The 22,999-nt window shown below is 38.9% G+C and overlaps 1 protein-coding gene across 2 annotated transcripts in view; it reads left to right on the top strand.

The window, feature by feature from the left end:
* The window catches only part of BBS9 (Bardet-Biedl syndrome 9), a 334,638-nt gene extending 325,257 nt beyond the window's left edge, over positions 1–9,381 (top strand). For both annotated transcript variants that reach the window (XM_069809142.1, XM_069809140.1), the window contains one exon: positions 8,690–9,381. In XM_069809142.1, the coding sequence (XP_069665243.1) occupies positions 8,690–8,730 (41 nt within the window). In that variant the 3' untranslated portion in view covers positions 8,731–9,381. The remainder of the gene's footprint in view (positions 1–8,689) is intronic.
* The last annotated feature ends 13,618 nt before the right edge of the window (positions 9,382–22,999 follow it).

The following is a 22,999-nucleotide window of genomic DNA, read 5'->3' on the forward strand; positions in this document are numbered from 1 at the left end:
TATGATAATAGGAGTTAGAAATGGAAAACTCTTGTTATATCAGCTTCACCATCTCCCTGACACCACCAGATTGTTGTCTTCATTGTGGTACTAATTTGCAAATGTCATAAGCCATGTGGCTTCCACCACTTGCCTTGGGAGAATACACGTCATTAAAGCAGCCTTGAATATTCCTTTCCTTGACTTCATCTTCTTGATCCTCTTTCAAATCTCTTTGTAGCACTAAACAATTCCTAATCTTGCTTTGCCTTTAGCTATTTTATTTTGCTCCCTCTTGTCTTTTCTGTTTTCCACAAAATCACACAATTATTTATGCTGTTCCTTTCAGAATTTCTTCTATTTTGTACTATCTTTCTGGTACTGAGGAGCCATGGGCTTATACATACTGTAGGCTATAAAGAAAATGTTGGAAATCTCTACTGGAGGAACTGATGTTTTTGTATGAAGATACTAAGTTGTTTTGTGGCCATACAAGTTAAACTTGCACAAGAAGTACAGCACAGGCCCCAAATGCAAGTCTGATACAGACTAACTTATAAAAAGGTGGGTTTTTTCCCCTATAGACCTAACATACCTTTTATTCTATGTTTTACTGAAGCTGGTGTTGAATAAAGCTGCATGTACTTTGCGTATAGATATTGTAGCTAAATTTGTTGAAAGCTTCATTCTGACAATTGTATCATGCATATTAAAAGGATAACTGCACTATTTTGACTTAAGATACAGGTACACTCTTAACAAGAGTAGAGGACTGTGAATAACTGGGGTTTTTTTAAGTTTCTGACTTGAAGCAAAAAAATTAGAAAATTTGTTATTTTGGGACAACCTCCAATGATTGATTCAGGTTTCTCGTTTTCTCCTCAAATGAAATATTTCGCTTAGACTTTGTATCTGCTAACTTAAGTGTGTTTTTTAAAAAAAAAAAAAAAAACAAACCCAAACACATTATGTTCAAGGAAGTTTATTTGCAATACTTCAGGGTGAAATGAAAATTCAAAAGATTTTGAAAATATAAAAAATGCTGTAATTACCTTTTTTAAACAAATTGATCTGACAAATTCAGCAGAAATTTGACTGATGGTTTGTTTGACCTGCATTTGCAGTTTTCTAAGGAAAATCATTTCAGCTGAAAAGTTTGCTCAGTATTAGCTAAAGTTTGCATAGGTAGATGAGGAATGTTTGAAGTTATACTAACAGGGAGGTTGTAGGTCTTCAGGTGTTGATTATGAGTTGCAACCAACCTATAATGAGTAGAAATTGACTGTAATATATATATATATGTGTATCATATCAGTGAAGGATCTTAGATCTTCCTGCAGGCAGACACTGGGGGGCTGTCTCCAGGAGTAGGATTCGCTGCCATTCATATGAAAATGGTGGAAAATCTTGCCCTAAAGCTAATTTACCCCTGGAGTTTTGCCTATCTGTCATGGTGATCACTCATCTGGGAAGATAAAGGATTTGTTAATAGTCAGCTGGCTGGTCGGTCTGTCTGTCTGGGAAGACAAAAAAACAGCACAGCCAATCAAGCAGGCAAAAGACTGATTACTATGGCATTACTTCTCCCCAGGAAAAAGCAAAGACTTATGTCTTATATAAGACTTATGCAAAAGAGACCCTGTTTTTAATGTATTATTATCTCTCTAATCTCAGTGTACATGGCCCTGATTTTTTTTTTTTTTTTCTGACAGCAAATTATTCAAGAGCCAACAGTTCTGAAAAGCTTAGTAGGATTTTGGGTCTCAGTGAATGGGAAGATATAAGCATGATGAAGAATAAATTGAAGCATTGACATTTGTGTGGCCATGATTAGTCAAGTTTTAGATTTGCGTTGTATGTATTTGCCATAGAAGCCACTGAATTAATTTAATGCCCTAACAAAGGCTGATAGCTAATTAGAAAGAAGGGAGGTTTGGCCACTGAAAAGCAAACTCATTTTTAGGGATTTAATTCCTGACAGGAAATATCTGTTCCAGCTAAAATGTGTCATTTGTGATGACTTCTTGTGATCATCTCTAAATGAAAACAACCATGTCTCAAAAAATTTGCAAACTTTCCTAGAAAAATGTCCAGGATTTGATAGGTGATTGTGATAAGTCAGGTATTTGGAGAAAATAGGCATTTTTCATCCAAAATTTTGGCTTCATTGAATTTACATTTCCCGCAGTAATGATCAATGACTTCATTTCAGATAGGTAACTGCTTTTTAAGCAGCTTGTCTTCCTGCAAGCATATTCAGTTTGCTCTGTAATAATTTTTGGAATTTTGTTTGTTTGTTTGTTTTGGTTTTTTGGGGTTTTTGTTCTGGAACAGAGCTTAGAGTGCTGCTTACAGAGTTCTACATTGCTTCAAACTAATCAGCATCTCAATCTTCTTGTTCTTCTCTTCTTGATATCTATAAATGTAAGCTAGATTTGGTGTTTCGGCAGCTCCTTGTTTCTTACAGAACATATTTATTCCAGCAGTGTGTATATATGTGTGTATAGGGGTGTGTGTGTATATATGGGGGGGGGGGGAGATCATTAGAAGAAGCAGCTGTGCGCCTTGGGAATTATTGGTCATGTCACTGGATGTTTTTCCCGATGTTCAAATTTAGTAACTTCATATTAGAAACATTTCATATGTCTTGCACATTTTCCAAATACAAAGCAGAAGAAAGACCTAAAGAAAGCATAGAAACTTTGCAACATTATAAATGTAGGAGTCTGAACTCTACCATTTACAGCTTGAGTGCTTGATAATCCCAGGAACTGTGGACTGGTGCACACCTCCTTACCTTACCCAAAACAGATGGGCAGTAATTCAGTCTAGTTGTTCATGCCTTGGACCCATTGGTGGCAGCTCTAATGCTTTCAGGTGTTGGGGTTCTCAGCAGAAGATTTTGTAGTAGGGATGTGTATGGGTACGTATATTTGTGTGTGTGCACCATATAATGTAATTAAGGTTGAAGACAACAGCATTATACAAAACAAGCACAGCATAAGTTACCAATTGTCAGGATAAAATTAATGATAGGGATATTTAGTTGCTGTACTTCGGAAAACAAAGAAACAAAATGAAGAAATTGCCTTGGAAGGGACACTGTAACTTTTCCTACTGTGTCCTTTTTCACAGTCGGCCTGAGTTGCCACAAGCCCACATCTGCAGTCTCCATTGAGGGCTGCTGCCTGGGGGCATGAAGGTACAAGAACTTTGTAAGGTGTTTGAAAGTTAATTAAAAAAAAAAAAGAAAAATACATGGACACTTGATAAATGCTACCCTTGTCATTACCTCCTTGTTATCTTCACTGTGTTACACTGCTATTACATGTCACTATTAAGTCTGAATGACAAAAGGAAGATTTTTAGCAAGGTTTTTTAAGTTTTGTGGGAATAGACCCTGCTGTCCTCAAGGTAAGAGCTGCCACTTCTACCCCTGCTGTTTTGTGGCTGTTTAGAAACTTAACTGTTGATAGCTTCATACAGGTTGGACTTGGTCATGTTAGTTGCACTTAGTAGGGCGTGTATTTAAGAGTGATGGAAATTGTTGTTGTTTCACATTATCCATCCTGTGATGTGTATGGTCCCTTAGGACAAAGAAAAGTTCACTGAATGAAGTCCTTTCTATCAGTCACACTACTTCCTAAATAAAAAACAAATTTATTTGTTTTACACAACTCTTTAATGAATGAGTCAGTCCATGTTTCCCACTCATTCAGCTGCCATTGCTCCCCTTTCAGATACAAAACTCTGATAATTTTTAAATTATGTGTGTGACTCACTGATGACTGGGAGGCAATGGTAAGGCTCACTCTCAGTTTATTGTTCCATAAAAAGTGATATAGAATATTGATCAAGTCCAGTTTCTCCCGTTAGTGTAGAAGAGTTTGTAGCTTGTCCATCATGATAAATCTTCTGCACCACATTAAAGTTGATGATTTTGCACTAACCCCTTTTGCACTCCAAGCTCTACTGTGCCAGTTTGCCTGGGATAAGCGAGATATTGTCACTTTCTTAAGCTTTCTGAAAAATCTTTTGGGTTGTGTCCATGGAATAAAGATTTTATGCTAAGAAAAAGGATATATTTCCTCAAGCAGTATCAGTGAATAGATGGAGTTCTTAAAAAGAAAATTATCGTGATTTTCAGAAATGTGACTTGAAGGTGCTGGGAAAAATTTGTCATCTTTTGTTAACAAAAAAGTAAAAAGAGTTATTAGCTTTGGTCACTTGGAACATTTAGTTTAGGATCCAAAATTTTATGAAAAACAGTTACTTTAAAGCTGTACTTTGTTCTAAGGCTGGTTTATGTCAGGTCTAGAAATAGCAATATTAACCATCAGGCCATGAGATGGGGTGGTTTTTTCCTCTTTTCTTTTAGGTGGGAAAAGCTGAAGAAAGTGGTGCCTCCCTTCTCTAACTTAATCTGAACTCAAAATAACTTTTGTTGTTTTGTTATAACAGCCCTTTTTCTGAGTCACTGTATGAAAAAGAGACTGGGGACTGTCGAATACTGTAGATCAAATACTTCATAGCCAACTTTGACTTAGTTTTATGCATGCTTCAGAGTAGACTAATGTACAATAGTATCCAGGAAACTCGGCCAGTAATTCATGAGAGTCCAAAATGTTCTCCTTAGGATGAATCATAACAGCATAAATGATAGGATTGGAGAAGATCCTTTAGGTCATCCAGTTCAAAGCCTGTGTATCTTCCTTTTTACTAATCCCCACTAGGATTTCATCTACCCTGTCTTTGCAAACCTCTCTCACTCTTGACTCAGCCACCTCCCTGGGTAGTTTCTTCCATTGCCTAATTCTTTAACCTGAACATCTTTAAACCTTACACTCTCATGCTTAGTGTGAACAATTTATGACTACAGAAAATGATCCTTTCTCCTCCCTTCTGCCATCATGCTCAAATATCATCCCTCCCTTTAAATATTTTGGGGGTTTTGTTTGTTTGGGGTTTTTTTTTTTCCCTCTAACTGCATGAATAATAATTCCAGGAAAGTTGGGGGTTTTTAGCTGTCTTTGGTGCTTCCGTCACTGTAACTGATTTTCTTTGAACTCTCAGTTTTCAAGACTCAAAAATACATTTTGATCTGCAAATGAACTTTCTGTGACTCAATGATGTGTATGCATTAAGTCATGCTTTTCAAGAGGCAAATTAATACGACTGAGGTACTCTGTGTCTGTTTATAGAAGCTGCTTTCATGAGGGTGCTAATGTGCTCTGATTGACAAATACACAAAACAATTTGAGGGATTTAAGTGACTGAAGGTGGATTCTGGTTTTCACCTCAGATATATGCAATCTAATGTTACTAATCAGGATATTAAGTTAATCATATATTTTAACTCTGTTTTGAAAACTTACCTCCAAAAACTCCTGGGGTTGCCTGCTGCAGAGGAGTTAAAATTTATCACAATTATTCCCAAAAGCAGCTTCCCAGTTCCTAACGGTGTTGATAAATAGAGACATAAACCTTTTAATATACATTTGTCTAAGTGTATGCTCAGGTATTATTCTGGTAGGATTTTTGGATGATCTATAACATGAAACATTGAGAACTTCATAATAGGGGATATGAAGATGGAAAGAAGCTTTTTGTCCTGATGCAATGAGGTAAAGGAGCCTTAATCTACAGAATTTTTAATTTTATACCCTGAATTTCTTAGGATCTGCCTAAGCTTGTCAGAATATACTGATGATAAACCTCTCTGATGTTAATCATCTCACCTAGTATGATATAGCATGTGCCAGTTAGATCAATGTGAAATTACTGTTGTTCTCCTAGATGACTAATAAATACTTCGTGCTGAAAAAATACAAGGTAGAGGTGGGAAGGCTGATTATTGCAAGCCATGTTTTCATACTGCCTCCCATTTTGTAGTTACACAATAAAAATAGCTTCAGTCTGTACGTCACCTGTCAGCTCACCTCTCCCACAGTTTACTCATGTGGTAGTTCTTTGATCCATGCAGAAGTATTCCAGGTTCCCTATAGCTGTGTATAGTGCTGTTGGGCAAAGCTGTGTGAAATTGAGGGAAATCCTGCTATATTACTTCAGTTCTGCCAGCCCATAATTACAGTTAGCGCATTAGGTTTAGTGGATCCACTGTGTTTCATGAGTTTGAAAGTAACCATTCACATTGCCCATTTTGGCGTGGCAATGTGTAGAAGTAGACACAGGGGTTATTTGTAAGAAGTCAATGTCATGTATGTAACAGGTTTTGAAAGCAGTATCTTGGGCACTATTTTATGGCTTAAATTTTTTTTACGTTATAATTTTATAATTACATTTTAATTTTTAACATGTTATGTTTTCAGCCTAATAAAGGAAAAGATGCATTAGGATATTACAGCCTTTTCATTAAGGTTTCCCACCCGCCCCAATATTTTTGTAAACCTCCCTTCCTTAATTTCTGTACTGTTATGCTTCTTAGATGTCCTCTAGCCAGTCCTGAAACGTATTGAAGTTGAGGGCACTGTGCAGTGGCAGTGTACCATGTCTTAAGTGTGCAACTTAGTGGGCAATGCTAATGCACAGGTTAGTGCCTCTTGGTCTCTAGAAAATCTGTGGCTATTCTCTTCAAGTACAAAAAGCTGACCATAATCATACCACCTTTTTGCTGTTTCTCATCCAAGAAACATGTGCGTGTCCAGCTTTTGTAAGAGCATGCAGAAACCAGTTTCACAATTCTTGCAAACTCTTCTCCTTGATTATGGTGGGAAAGTAAGATATTCTCCAGTATCTTTTTATGTAGTACAGAGCTGTAAACGGCTCCAGGTATGATCTCAACAAAGCTATATAGTCAGGAACAGTATTAACTGTAAGCTCTGCAGTGGCTTCTACACTGCATTGAGCTACATGGGGTATTTCATTGCAAATGCACGTCTTTAACAGCTTTCCCCACCATGCTACTTCTGCAGGGCTTTCCTCAGCAAGTATCTGTGTCTAAAATTATTTCCACGATATATTTCAAGCGGTATCTCCTTTTATCTTCTCTCAGCCTTGTTAATCTCTTAGTCCTAGAGCAATATTTTTTTCTCCTCTCCAGTATTTGTAGCTCATCTTGGTTTCTTATAATCTACACATTTCATTATCATGCTGCCTACCTCCTTCCCCGAGATCATTAACGAAACAAGATGGGACCTGCTGCTGGTCCCTTTGGCATCCCAGCATGTGCTATTTGGTAAGAGTTTTGAACAAAAGAACTACCATTCGAGGGCTGACCTTTGTAAACCCAAGTCAGCTCTTAACATGGTATTTTAAATTGTCCTTTAAAAAAAAAAAAAGTAGAAGCTTCAGTAAGGGGAGCTTCTTAGCCCCTTGGGCTTCCAGCTGTTGCTGAAATTTACTGCTTTAGTCTTTTGTATCTTGGCAATTTTATCCTTGATCTCCTGCTCTGTTAGCTTCACTGATGCTTTCCTTCAGTCTCAAGGCTTGAGATAAAATTTGTTCAGTTTAGCACCATCAGCTATGAAAACCATTGTAAATACTGAAATCCCCAAACACCAAAAAAACACTGGTAGTGTAAAATAAAAATTGAAAAAGAAATCTAGATGGTTTATTCATGTGGAATTGCATGGACCTAAATGAAAGCATATTCTTTTAATATTACATAGATTGTTGGTGCTAAATTCTGTTTGAACATGATTGTGAAGGCAGTCGGGCTGACAAGCAGCTGCTGTCTTGGGTTTAGAAGACCTGGATGCTCAAATTTTATTCTGCTGACCTGCTGGATCATTTCACTTCGCAGGGTGTGTGGAGAATTCAGCCTTCTTCAGAGATGGCTCATAAAGAAAAAAAGAAATAAACCCCACAACTCATAAAAGCTGTGTGTTATTTTTATTATTATTCATATATCATTTGGAGATGGTGCCAATTTATTTTGGATTGCTTTAAATTTATTAGAAAAGGATTTAAGTTAAATCATTTTCAACCTAAACTAATAGTGGACATGTAAGAAACTGCTGGGTTAAATAATCACTTTAATTTGAAGTCATACAGGTATGTGCATATACAAATCTGTGTGATTATCCGCTGTTCTTTTCCTCCCTAGACATTCCAAGCAACTTCTTATGAGTTTCTACCCACTTTTCCAATTCTGTCAGGTTTATTTGCAAAGATTAATATCCAATCCAAGATGGATTCATCTCTTGAACTGGTATTTGAAAATAGGAAACTTGTACTCTTGGTTTAAGGCAGAAGTTATCTTCAATACAGGCGTGTTGCTATTTTCCCCTTGCCCAAAGTGTTAGGTGTTAGTCTTATATAAAAAAAACAACCGACAACCCCCCCCTTGTTAATGAGTTTATGGAGCCTAATTTTCTATTGTTTTGCAATTGGTATTACCAGTTCTACCTAGAAAATGGGGCAGGCAAAATGCAAGTAGATGGAGTAACTCTGTCTCAGATCATATGCTCAGTTGTTCTCGGTCATTTTTTTCTGATGTAAAAGTATTCTATTATTTTATAACTTAGACTGTATCACCCATCATATGCATAAAACAGCTGATGTGAAATTGCCTGAATTTTTTGTATTTTCTAAACTTGTGAGTGCTTGAATTTGCAAGTTATGCATTTTTATCCTGTTTTGCATGTAATAAATTGTTTCCTCCAGCTATAACCAAGGCTTTTACAACAATATAGTGCATGTAGTTGCCAAGTACACTGAATTTTTAAGCATCTTCTTTTCTGCTTTATAGGTTTGTCTGAGGATGCAGCAGAGGAGGCAGAAAAGCCATGAAATCTGAAGATGACCCTCAGGAGGAATTTCTATCTGATGTCAAATGCATTTATAATGCAGCAGTACCAATCCACTTTACTCTGTACTGATTGCAGCTTCCAGAAGGAGCGGACTGTGCTAATTTATACAAAAAAGTTCCATTCTAATAATTTTGGTTGGGTCTCCTGCCAACTACTAGCATCCTTTCTGTGAGCAAAGTTTAAGCACTTCCTAACTGCAGTATGGGTGTTGTGTTACGTTTTGTGATATATTAGCCCTTTCTAAGGATTCAGTTGATTGATCAAAGACTGTTTACACATAGTTAAAAGCAACCCTTGTTTCAGGATATATTTTATCTTTTTTTTTAAAGATATTCTGAACTGTACCTCCCTTTGAGATTATATTAACATTTGTTATATCACAGTTTTGACAAAAAATAACTATCTCGTTTCCTCCTGTACTAACATTCATGATTCCAGACAGCTGAATTCACCACCAGAAGAAAAACTGGTAATCCATCAACTTCCCCCTCCCTCCCCTCATTGCTTATACAGACTCCTGCTCTCTAGAGATACAGAGTAAAATATGGTTACTGGACATAAAGGGCAAACCCTTTTGCCATTAACTATGTCACTATGAATAGGAATAAAGTTTACACTATAAGTACCTTGAGCACAGCAACACATGGATCTTTTTATGGTTACCTGTGATTTCTGTTTTTCTTGTCAATCAATCTGTTCTAGTTATGGGTAAGATTTTTCAAAACTAACTAGCAATTTTTGAGTGCCTTAATTTTTATTAATCCAGTTGGAGGGTGCTTTGAGGGTTGAGTTTTTAGAAAGTGCTGAGTATTCACCTTCTGAAAGTCAGGTCCATGCAAGTTGCCTGAAATGCAACACCCAACAACTGAGGTAACCTTTGAGAAGACCTTGGCCTAGGGTTTGGAAGCATTCAGGCTCATGTCTGGATTCCTGAGAGTGAGTTGAGATGTCAATAAAAGATTCTCGGAACTGAAAATAAAAAGGTACTCGGAACTGAAAATAACTGAGACTTGGATCAAGTGTAAAAACAGGCATTTGAATGAGGCCTCTCCTGGCTGTTGCTGCTTCATACTAAAATACAAGTTGCGGTCTTTTGGATGGCAGATACAGAAAGCGCTGCTAGTCTCAGCTTAGTTTCTGGAGGATGCAATTGCGTGCACCATCTCCACATCCCACACTCCTGGTGGTTTCCTCAACAGGGGTTCACCAACTCCTGTTCTAGCTGTAGAAGAGTTCCCTCCAAGTCACTCCTGTGCTGCTTCAGCAGTGGTTGTGACAGTTGCTGTGGTTTGTGCTAGCTTGATCTGTGGATAAAAAGGAGACATTATTTTTCAGGATGTCTTAAGCCATCAACCTTCATCATCTCCATATCTACTTTCAACCTCTTTGCATCCACCCCCAAAACAAAAACAGCTTTGCACCACTTATGCATCTGCTGCTTAACCCTCTGTCCTAACTCTGGTTCAGTAAACCTGATATAACCATGTTTCATGGAGCCTTTTTCAACATGTTAGCTATTAAATAGAACTAAGTGGCCAGGGAACTGGGTAAGGCTTCTGATACCTCTGGGACTGAAGTGGGCAGAAACTCCCTGTAAAAATGACTCTGTCCCCCAGGAGACCTCAGATACCTACTGAGTTCTCAGAGTTGTGGGGCCAGAAATCTTGCTGCTTTCCCAGGAAGGAAATCCTATCCCCTGCTTGTTATGGAGTGATTTTGCTGACTGAGTTTTCTTCACTCTGATCCCTCCCCCATGGTTTTTGTCAGGAGGGTGGTATCCAACCCATTGTCAAGGTACCCTGCTGCACTGCAAAAATTATGCAATAAAATAATCTCCTGTAGTCTCTGTATGCACCTCAATGACCAAAGAAAATCCATGGAGAACTAATCAATTACTGTAGCTATTAGGCTTAAACTTTAACTATGGATCTCAAATCTTCTTTTGTCTTCTTGTCAGCGGCTACTAGGTAGCCTTTTTGCAGAAAGGGGAAAAACTGTTAATAAAGAGGAAAAAAAAAAAAGTTAGAACTGTCTGTAGTAGTAATGTATGACTTCTTTGGATATCGCACTAAATTGTGGTATTTGATAGTATCATCAGGATTTAAAAGTTGCATTGAGTAAAAATTAGTTTTCCCCAATGTGAAATAGTCCATCTAACTCAGGGGAAGGAAGTCATTGAAAGGTAGTCATTTATGCAGCAGGCTAAGAGGAAATATTGTAAAGTAATTCTTAGCAGTTCTCAAATGTAGTTTGAATTTTTAAGAATGTTCTTTTTGGCTGGAAAAAAATCAGGCCAATTACAGGAAGTTTTGAAGTTAGAGAGTTGTCCAACAGAAAAATGTAAGGATACATTGCTAGTTAGGGGGGACCAAATGTTTTGTTCTCATCAGTGATGTTTCTGAGGCCAAGACAGATGTTGCTGGCCATCAAACTATTCTGAACAGGATTTTAAAGTAATGCCTGGTCAGCTGTTCTGGTCAGCTTAGATATGCAGCCTGTCTGCATGTTTAGCTATTTGAGGAGAATTTTATATGTTTAGGTGGCTCACAGATAAAAAAGATTTTTTTAATGACCATTTTATTGAAATTAATTTCATATACATATATCTAAAAGGAATTTTGTGACATTTTGAAAACCACGCTGTGAGTCATGGCAACTTTATTATATTTGTGCTAGAACACTTTGAAATGCATTTTCTAAAATAAGTCCTAACGTAAAATATATACTTTTTTTTTCCTGTTAAACAGGTAAATACTTATAGAATTTATTTTCTTGGTAGAATTTATTTTCTGAATGTTATTGTCCATGGGCTTTTCTTTCATTTTGTTTTTGTGCTGTTGCAATTTAGAAAAACAGATTAAAACAATTGCTAGTCTGATGACCAAAATCTGGAGATCTGGGCTTTGATGATCTTTTGGGCTTTGAACACAATGCTGAGTTCAAACTAGGACTGTGGTTTTCAGCCTCAGATTGATTCTTCTGTCCAACTATTATTAAACTATGACACAGAAAAACAACGTTTCTCTACTTTCAGGAGGCTGGGTTTTGCTTTATAATGTCTTGTCTTTTTCTCTTCTTCAGCACTTATTGTACAGCAAGCATTAGGGATAAGTTTTAATATTCTTGTCTTGCTTATAAATAGTAATTTACTGCCATAAACTGAAATTGTACTGCTATGTGAAGTCCTTTCAGCATAAAAAAAAACCAAACAGGGTATGCATCATATTGAATAAGTATCTTTCCTTCTTATCAGAATATCCTGTTTATAAATAATCTGTTAAAAAAACTGCTGCAAAGGTGCTGTAAAATATGACGTACTCCTGAAACCAAGATTCTCTATTGCTGCTTTATTTGAAATTAACCTTCAGTTTCCCATAGCCTTGTTTGTTGTCACCCCTTGACATCATGCTGCCTTGTTCATTTACTCCCTTGTAGCATAAGGTTCCTCCGGTATTTATGTGGTATCTTCATGAGCAGTTTGCAGGTGTCTTAATTCCTTTGCAGCTCAAAGGTAAAGTTTGCATAGCTTTCCGCTGGTTCATGAGCCTTGATCCTGTCGAGGGGACAGAATGCCCTCAGGTCCTCTGGAAACAAGTAGGAGGCTGAGGCACTCAGTGTCTGCAGACCTGGGCTTATAATTAGCAAAAGTGACCCAAGCTAGAAGTGTTTTTGAATGCGTTGTTTCTATTAGAATTTATTCTAATATTCTGGTAGACCAAGTTTAACACAAGTTTGATATTTATATAAAGACTGAAAAATATTGCTTGGTTTAGAGTCTGGAATTCCTCTCTACTTGCCCATCTCCTTCTTGTAAATTCTTATAATGGTCAATAGTATCAGGACTTATTATTTCTGTCCTTCTCTTTTGCAAGATAGCTGGCTGGTTGCTGTATAGAAGCTGCTAATTTGGGGGAATATGCTTTATTCAGGAGACCAGCAGATCACAGCAGAGACACCTAGCACTTTTGTTAGCATTGAATGTATAGCAAGTGATTTAGTTAATCATGGGATGGAAGCATAACCCAGTTAATTGATTTGACCTGGTGTTCTCTTACAACGTGTCCCGATTGCTTTATCTTTACATCTGCTATAGCAAGGACTACAAACAAATGCAACACGCAAGCACATTTAAAGAAGTATAATTGTCGTATACTGTGTTTTTTTCCAAGAGTTTCATGTTGTCGAAAGCAGGAAAGGGTGTAAAATACCATTATATTTTCATATGCAGTCATTGTAGGTTGATGTTTCCTTTGCATGCACTGTCATGTGCTTAGATTTACTACGTGTGTATGAGGCATCCATGCTTGCAGATGAACCTGCTGTATTGAAGATTTCAGTATCCATCCTTGTTCTTAAAATGAAAGGATTGAGCAAAATCATGATTTTATAGCAGGAAAAAAATCTCAAAGTAAGCAGGAGCCCTGGAAGAGATCCACACCCTCAGGCTACAGCATGTAAAGTGATGTTAGCTCTAATGGGAGTATTTTCTATTTGATATAGCATGAGCACATTGTGTTATTCACTTGTTTGCTAGCACCACTTTACACTGTTATCATAAAAAATAAGTCTTTTGGAAATTATTTTTGGCAAAACCAGTTAAGGCTCCAGAGCAAAATGATAGCAGTGTTTGATAAGATATTTTGATTCATCTTTATAAGCAGATTAGAGATTTGGAGTGCTTCCTAAGTGGGAATGATCATTGCAGATCATAGCTCAGTCTCCACCACAGATCCAGCTGGGTGCAGACTGGCAGCATATTCAGCTGCAGAGACAGGATAAAAGCTGTTCCAATTATGTAAGCTGTTGCCTGATGAGAAATCTTGAAGGGAGGTCAGTTATCCTGAGTCATTACTGTAACCTGGTGAAAGGCCCAAATCTACTTTCACTGAATTTGAGTATTTTGCCATTAATTTTGACAGGAGAACACCCATACCCTTCTGCGGGAGGCTGCATGTCATATTAAGATGACATATAAGCACCATTTAACTCCTAGCTAGATGACATAATAAATTATGAGGGTCACTCCAAAAGGTACTATTCCCAAAATAAAATATGCGTGAGGGTTAGCTAGTCAGTATTAATTAAATAGCTGCTACATTCCACCCCAGAAGTGGTTGCTTCTCTGGAGAGAGTGACGCTGCATGTGAAATAGGCCCTTGCAAAATAAAACCCCAGAGCATTTTATACATGTTACTTCAGCGACTTATGAGATGAAGTCACTCTCAGGGTGATGTATAGCAGCTTTTCAACAACCAAAGCAGCACTGTTAAGTAGTTTAGGAAATCAAGCAATGAACAGCATGCTTCCCTTCTGCTCCCCAACTGAGAGAGTATGGGAGAGAAGTATTTCCAGGACACATTCTATTAAGAAGAATGCTCACTTACTTAATGTGACATTTGATCAACAGAAAGCTCGTCTCTCTGTATTTTAAAAAGTTGCCATGTTTTCTCTAAATTGGATGTTGTTATTATTACTATTTCCTGAATTTCATGTACTATTGAAAAATTGGCACCTCCAGTCTCCTCTCATTATACTGAGACATTTTATCATTGTTAATGAATGTAGCATAGGTGCTATTCTTAGAGAACCTTAGAAAACAACAAGGGGTTTGGTCCAAGGATGGCTTGGACCAGTCCTCTTACTTTGCTAAATCTGATGAGACCGTATCACAAAGTCTGCAGTGTGTTTGGGAAAGAAATGAGTTTTTATTGTATTGGTTTTATTACTTTATTAATTTTAACGGATAGACCAGTTCCACAGCATCTTGGAAGTGTTAGAGAATCTATAAAGAAGTTGGTCTATAACAGATTATATTCCAATTCATTATGAAGCAAGCATTCAATAATTAATAGTTACTTCAAGTGCCCACGATATATTATAATCATGGTTGGATTCAATTACAAGAGACATAAAGGGGATTATTGTCTTTTTCTTCCCCTGATGGTGTAATGAAGTGGAGGCAATTGGGATCCATAAATATTGGAGAACAGTCAAGTTGCTACATATATAACAGGAACTGCTTTTCCAGCTGTCTGGATGTGTAGTGTCTTCCTTCTGCTTGAGCAATGACTGTAACTAGGAACTGGTGAGAATACAGCTTGGTTAACATGGTGTGATTGCTTCTGATCCAGTAGAAAGAAGAGAGTTTCTCTTGACAGCATATTTGAGCGCCATGTTCCAGCATTAACTAGATATTTATGGTGGTATGACTTGTATCTTTCATCATGACACCAGACAGCTGCTTTGCGGACTTCAGGGTGCAAGTCCCACAAGCAGTCGGGAGGTGTGTGACTTGTGAGGGGAGTGCTTTGCCCATTGCTCTGGGCAACAGTATTTTAGCTGTAAGGATGTGCCCCATATGGCAGTGACTAGAAGGCCTGGGAGGAGGAAGAGGAGACCCAAGGAGCTGGATTCCCGGCTGGATTGTGTGCTAAAGCTCCCATGCCAGCTGCCACAGAGAAATATATTCTCCTGAGAAGAGGAATCCTTCCTCGTCTGGGTAAGGCTGTGTCCCTGGGATTAGTACGGTTGGGTGTTTGGCGGTCATGCAGCAGGGCTGGATGCAGTGGTAACAACCAGCTTGACATCAGTAAAAGGACGACTGAAAATGAATGTTTCTGTGGCCAAACAGTCAAAGAAGAATATGGACAATATGACTGGTCTTTCAGAATAGCTAATGGTTTTGTCATTGCTGTGTCAGTTGTACCTATCTAGTCCCCCACCACTGAGAATGAAGAGATGGAGAGTCACAGGAAAGCGAGGTGCAAGCAGAAGTGGATGATACTTTCTTACTGCAGGCCAGCAGGACTGGAGAAGGTAAAGGGTGGTCTTCTGTGTAAGTGCTACAGGTGAGGTTGGCAAAAACAAGGTGGAAGAGAGTTGTGAATGTGTAGGTGGTTATAGATTGTGGATGGTACATACTTGGTGTATTAAGAACTGATTTTATTCTATTTTTGTCTCTTTTTTTTTTTTTAACAAAGTCATTCCACATTCAGCATTCATTAGCTCATCTCATGGGGAGAGGAGTCCTTCCTTTGCTTTTAGTCCTTCGTCTCATCCTCCACATTTTTGTAGATAGCAGTCACTCTTGCAATCATGTCATTCATTTCCTTTCCTTTTTGCTTTTTTTTTTTCTACCAGATCCCATTGACGATAAATTGATGATTTTGCCCAGCAGCCACTTTGTAGATGTGTTTTAAAATCCTGAAAGAAGGAAAACTTGCAGCAAAATGAGTGTTTTGGTTAAACCTTTGAAATACAATGTAGCTATTCTCTGGGATGAATAACATCGCTTTCAGCATCAGGAAAATAATTAATGGAAAACCAAATGTGCTCTAAAGAAGTTGAAGCTTTTTTTAAAGGGCTACTGCCCAAGTATGTCATCCAATGGAGGAAAGTTGGTAGCTGCATTGTTTTTTGTATGACAGCTAACCAGACAGCGATGTGATACCTTTTATTGGGCTAACCAAAGATAAAGTTAGAGCTGAGCAAATAAATCCCAATGAGTAACAGAGTTCGTACATTTAACCTTCTTGCTTCTCATTAAGATCAACTTTTTCAAACCTGGCCACTGATTTTTGGCTTCCAGTTTACAGCATGCCAAGAGAGGACCTAATTGCTAAGCCGGGTGAGCTTCCTACCTTCAGCTTGACAATTTTGATTGCACAAAAACTAACAGGCAAAAAACCACAGTCTGGTCCTACTTGTTCAGGATTATTGCACTGGCCAGAAAAGCAATTTCTACAAATGCTCTTTCATCTCTCGGTCATTTGGAGATACTCAGTAGACAAATCTGAATCCTGACTGTTTAGCTGAGTTAGGCTTCTTAGGTCTCACACCAGCAGGCATGTCCATCCCTCTGTGGCTAAGCTAGGAAGTGAGTTTGGGCATTTATCTGTATGTTTGTTTATTTGGGTTGCTATAGTAGAGCTGGAGAAGGCTTTATGATAACATTTACAGAAACCTGCATGTACTGTGATTTTGTGTATAGAGGTTTGTTACCAAATTGCTTCCATGTTGACTTCCGATTGAAACTTGTTCCTCTCTTTTGCACTCTCTGGTCATTGCCTTGCTACTGTAAATTTGTAGGTGCGCCCACAGCCACCAAATGTAAAGACAAATTATTCCTTCTCTGTATCGCTTTTACACCTGTTGATAGCTATCTCTTCTTCAAAACCAGGCGTGCACTACTGCAAGTGAAGTGAGTGGCACAGCAGAGGTAAGCAGATCAAACCACCAGTCAATAGCAAAGTTGTATAACGCTCACTGATTAAGCATCCAGCGGGTGTGGCAGAGCAGTTTCCAAAATGGGAAATTTACCCACCAGAATGGCCAGAAGACATTTTTGTTTAGAAGAAGAACAGCCAGAGGGTATAAGCAAAAGGAGCACCCTTTTTTTTAATTTCTTGGGCCTACTTCATCGTTACTCGGGGCTACACTGTCATCATGTGGCTTCTGCAGTGAGAAGATTGTGGGTTTGACTCCCAGCTAGAACAAACCAAAACCAGGGCTCTCAGGGCTCTGACAGAGCCGTGCTCTAGCCCTTTTCCCCTTCTCCCCCTCTCCCCACACATGCACAGGCTCCTCTGTGCTCCTGAACAGGGCAGAAGTGGGAATGCTCAGTTTTACTTCTCAAGGGTGACTCTCCTGCTCCAGCACACAATTGCACACAATTGCAGCAGAGGCTGTGTCGGCAGTCAGGCTGTGCCACAGCAGTCATCAGGACTTGCCACGGATTCTGCAGCCCTGTGCTTCCGCCTGGCTCATGTCAAATGTCATCTGGATCCCCTTTATATATTTTCCACCCTTTGTAAACTATAGCACCAGGTGGTGCTTAGAAAATATTCATAAACCGGTATAAAGGTTTTTTGCCTCTCCCTACAGGCTCCCACGTCTCTCTTTGTTTTTACTGTGTGCCCATGGGGATATTTTTGGGTTAAGGTACCACACTGTCTCTGCTAGGCTTGGTTCAGTCCCTGTCCTTTCCCTCGCTAAGGCCTGCGTTATCAAAACTAACTGATAATTTGGATTGTGCTCATTTTTTTAGATACCCCAATTAAATTTGAGGCTTGTGGCTCAGTCTGGGAACCCAGAAAGTGAGAATCTGGAGTTGTGGGTGAATAGAGCTATTGTTTGGCTGCTCCCCTGCTCATACCTTTGCAATCTGGCTGGATCCTGCTAGCTGTGAAAAAATAGTTTGCATTACACCTCTTCTAGGCAAAAAACAAAGTATAGCTTTCAGAGCCATCTTTTCTTCCTCGTTTCTTCTAGTTTGCATCATGTAAATTCAAACTGTCTTGTCTTAATCCTTTCCTGCACTTGGGCCAGCAGCGGAAAGCATGCGAAAGTATGTGCATTTTATCCTTTGTGCGCTCTGCAGAAACAGCTTTACAAACCACAGACTATTTTAAAACAAGTGGCCATTTTTTGAAATCCTATCATTAAAAAGCCATGGCTTGATTGTTGTCCTCCAAGTGCTTCATAGCAGCAAAATTCCTGCATTTTGGGAATTGTGCTGTCTATTCATCCAGTTGGAGTGGATCCAAAACCAAAGTGTGGAACCGTTGTGAGCACTGGCTAGTGCTCACAGTGTTACTTTCTCTAATAGATGGCCTGTATTGTCATTTTGTGGAATTCTCAGATGTCAATTCATCATCATTTGGAGTGTGGGGATGATTTTTTATTTTTAGATAACAATGCACAGAAATTATATTTAAGAAGTCCAGTTGCTTTCGTTACTTCTGGCACAACAGAACTGAAAGCAGCTCCACTGTGGGGTGGCGAAACCCTCAGTTCTGTGATTTATTATTTGATATTTTTCTTTCTTAATACGAACACTTATGAAGGTAAACACATGCTTCAAAACAAGTCCATCTAAGAAGTTAATTGCGAAAGTTAAAGAATACCACCCTGGATTATCTTTTAGGGAAAGGTTGGGGTCTCCATCCTGTAGGTGCTCCACACCGTGCGTGTCCCAAGCAGGCCATCCAAGCAATGCCAGTGCGCAGCCAAGTCACGCAGCTTGCTTGGTGTAGTCTGTAAGTACATGGGCAGTCTCATGCCTTTTCTCTGAAGGTTTTTCCACTTTGACTTTTGAGGTTTTTTTCTGTCTAGCTTCCATGAAACCACTGGCTCTCAAGGAAAGCCTGGGAGACCCTAGACACTGACAGCTGCTTAGCTGAGTTTGTGGATTAATTTAGGTCCGGCGCCAGTTTGAATGTGAGGGATAACTAAACAGGTTGCAATGGGGTGAACTCTCCTTCATTGCTTCTGGGACCATGATCACACACCCCCAGGCCAAAGGTGTGGCTGGCTGTGTGCACAGCACTCAGCGCTGCCACTTTCAGAGGGCTATGGACCCAAATTCCTCCTCCTGGGGGCCTCAGGAGATGCACTCCCTTGGGAGAAGAGACCTGTTCCTTGGGTAACCCAGCATAGAGTGAACCTGAACACAGGAGCTCCTTAATGCTGTAGTTGCCCTGCTTTCGAATGGCATTATCCTGCCTTCCTCTGGGGACCTGCTGCAACAAGTGCTTGCCGAAGGCCTTCTGCCCATGATATGATTATTCTTACTGACCTCATTGGGACTACTCTGATGTGTGAACATTTCCCAGGGAAGGGTCTAAATTATGGGGTCTATTAGCATGGTGAGTCGTTTCCAAAGTACATCCAGCACCGTAACATTATTTTTGTTTAATAATAGCTATCTTATTTATTATTGGACTTCCATACCAATACAAACATACAGACTGACTTCAATTTGATCAAAACATAAGAATATTAAAGCCAATTTGATCAAAACCTAACAATATTAAAACCAGTTAGAATTTTAAGTGACTTTGTAAAGAGGTAGCTCTCTGGTGTTTTTCAAACTAGCTTAATTAAAACCCCAAAGCCACAAATTCTGTTTTGAAAATAGTTTATCACCAACCAGCCTCTCACAAGATATCATTTTGTAAGTCAGAATACCTGCCAGCCCCTACCTTGAAACTTCAGAGTCTACCTTTAAAGATACCTAAAATAAATAGCATAAACCACATGTAAATACATATTTAAAATTCTGTGAAGCCTTAAAACTGTTGATTGTTTTCTTTGGTCATAAGAAATTCAGCTGACTCTCTTGGGTTTAACCTGCTAATATATACAAGACATGTGACTGATACTTTTCCAATGTAAATACTATTCCCTGTCTCTGTTCACCTCATGTTTCTAAATGATGTATTTAGAGGTATGCTACTGTCAGAGAACTTAGGGATTTGGCAGAAACCTCCTGCAGATCTGTGTAATGACACCAAAAGCCCACGTCTGGCACAATAAATGATGCTCTCATCTCCCTCTGAAAGAGCCTTAGATAGCTGCGTGGCAAGTAGATGAATTGCACTGCCTTCTGGAAGTACATTTTTTCTCTTGCCCAAGTGGCTGTTTGTTTTCTTTTTGGTGAAGGTCTGAGGTTAATCTGACCTCAGTGAACTGGTAGCGAAATCAGATGGGTCTTTAACAAATTTCTACTTTGTTGCTAGTATACTTGCTTATTTCTGCTTTTTTGTGTACTCTTGTCTACTTTCAGGTTTAAGCACATGCCAAATACCCCAGGTTTAATTAGTCAGTCGGATTGGTGGGCAGTTCAGTACAATTATTAAATCTTGTAGTATTGCTTCTTTAATAATGGCTATATTACTCATTATGAAACAGCATAACTAGCAGAAGTTTCAACAGATCAGTGCAGGATTACCCCAGTTTGCTCATGTATATTATCTGTACATATCCTGACGGTTGGAACTGAAAAAGACTGCTTATGATTGTCAGTTCATTGCTCTCTCTATGTGCAGGTACTGTCAGTCAACAGGACAGATCGGGTATTAATGCTTAATCGAGCGTGCTCCTTTTAAATCAGAAGCCCAGAAGAAATAGTAGAGGGGACTTCTTACCTGTACCAGCTGTAATGTTGCATAGCCAGTTTTCTTAAGAAAAAAAGTAATCAGTAAATTGCTTAAGCTTTGTATCTGGAAATTAACAATAAAGAGGCATTCTTTGTAAAACTGTCGTTTGTTTTGTTTCCAGATAAGGTATGTTGTACGAATTGCAGGGACAGTAGAAGCGAATGTCCTGTACAGCCAAAGCCACGTGAGTGGAAAAAAAAGAGCACATTCTGAGAAAGAACCAAGAGAGCGTTTCGCTCGTGTAGGAGCAAGACGTTAGCCCATACGGGTTAGATCGCTATAACTCCGTCTGAGGTTCAACTGTGGAAGCAGCTCCGGCTCAGCCCTGCTCGGGGGCTGCCGGCTGCAGGGCTCTGGTCGCCCAAGGCTGCCACCTGCCAGCAACTGCACTGCACAGCAGCTTCCTTTTTTTCGCCTACTATTGTCGACAAGCTGTAACTTTTTATTATAGATGACTTAAAATTAATGGCCCTTAGTCTCCTTTCGCTCATTTGAGTGTGAATGAGGGCACCTATGTGAAGGAGAGGAGGCTCCAGCTTGATGTATTTCATTCCTCAGACCTCAGCTCTCTGAGTTTTTAAGCCTTTCATTGTCATTCAAAAAAGTCCTGGGAGAAATTATGCTGTAAAACTAGACCAGCAGCAGGAGGAACGAGCTCATGGGGTAGAGTCTCTGTAGGTGAAGTGATGCTCTTACAGGATGCGTGTCATTGGAAACTTGTCTTTTAGCAGAAATGCAAGTCGTTGCCTTTCTGTGCTTGGTAGGGGAAGGTGCTTTTGAACTGAATCCTGGCTGGAGGGAAAAAACTTCTGTCAAAATAAGCATGTGTTTTCTTTTGGGGGGGAACAAGTATTTCTGCGCATGCAGAGCGGCTGTCTCTAGTACAGAGAGGGTCCATCCTCATCTATTATCATCAATCTTCCATTTTTAAAAATGTTTCTAGAGTACTCTGTTTGTTGCATTTATTAGCTAGTATGGCAGCCAGTCAAAATGCAGGTTTTGGTTTCTCTCCCAAATTGAAAGCAAAGAAGTACCACATGTCTGGCACTCTTCATGTGATTTCATTAGCTCTTATCCTTTATCAGACACAGCAGATGTTCAAGGGTAAACCTAACACACAAACACATAACTCACACAAAATGATTTTAATTATCTCTGGGAGACAAACTATTTACAGCAGCGAAGTAACAAAAAGGAATGCGAGCATATGCCACTTCATTCTGTTTGCTTGGCCTCTGGCTTCTTGAATAGCTTCTGCTGGGAATCCCATTGTTAAGATGGCATCAGCATTTCTGTTATAATTTACTCTTTTTGTTGGTTTAGCATATTTGATATGGACTACTATAGCAGTCCATTGTCTCCATATTGGAGCAATATTTTCTGCTGCATACAAGTATTTTTCAGTTTGAGGTACTGGTGGCATTTATATCCAGTTTAGTTTAGGCTCTGATCGTTTGGTTTGCATTAATACCAGTACAGATGATGAGGATCCTTTTGAAGACTTTTGCAATGAGAAACTCCCTCTTGTAAGGCTAACTTTTTTTGAGTTCTTAGAAAATAGAATTTAAACAATTGGAGTATGCAAGTTTGACTGTGCCAGGACATTCTATGTTGATAAACTTTTAAAATGTTACTCATTATATTTATCTTGCCGCAAATAAATTAAATGCTTTGCATGTTCCAGGGGTTTATGGAAAACTGTCAAAATGATGAGTTGTTTGATAAAATTTATAAACATTTATTCGAGTAAGTCTCACTGTAACTTTTAGATACTTTCTTGTACTTTCCTTTTATTTAAGGACTTTGACCCTATGCCATTTTTAATCCTGTTACAGTTTTAAAACGTCTTAGTGTGGTCTCCAGACCTCATTTACATTCATTTAGTTTTCTGAATATTTTGCAGTAGGGGACCTTTGTCAGGAGCACCTCTTTGACACATTCAGGTCAGTCTCGAGGTTTATTAACATTATCTCCTGGAGGAAAAGAGCCCATGTGAGAAATACTGTTTGTTCACACTGGTTCTTAATTTTACAACACGATTAAGCACAGAAATTAATGAACACGCATAAGCATTTGAAAGGCTCTAGCCCAGCTCAGTATGACTGAACTGTGAAGACCTGTCTGGCCACCGAAGGATGAGCAGTAGAGTAAATCCCATCTGCTCTCCTGCATGAAAGTGTGATGTCTCCATCACGATCCTATGAGTTACTATGGAGCTTCCCGATTGCTGTGTGCTGCTGCACAATGATAATAAAATACTTTCCCAAATTACAGGTGTTTCTGCAAGAATTTGCAGGGTTGAAGCTTATC

This window comes from Haliaeetus albicilla, chromosome 2, assembly GCF_947461875.1.
Source record: "Haliaeetus albicilla chromosome 2, bHalAlb1.1, whole genome shotgun sequence".
Taxonomy (NCBI): Eukaryota; Metazoa; Chordata; class Aves; order Accipitriformes; family Accipitridae; genus Haliaeetus; species Haliaeetus albicilla.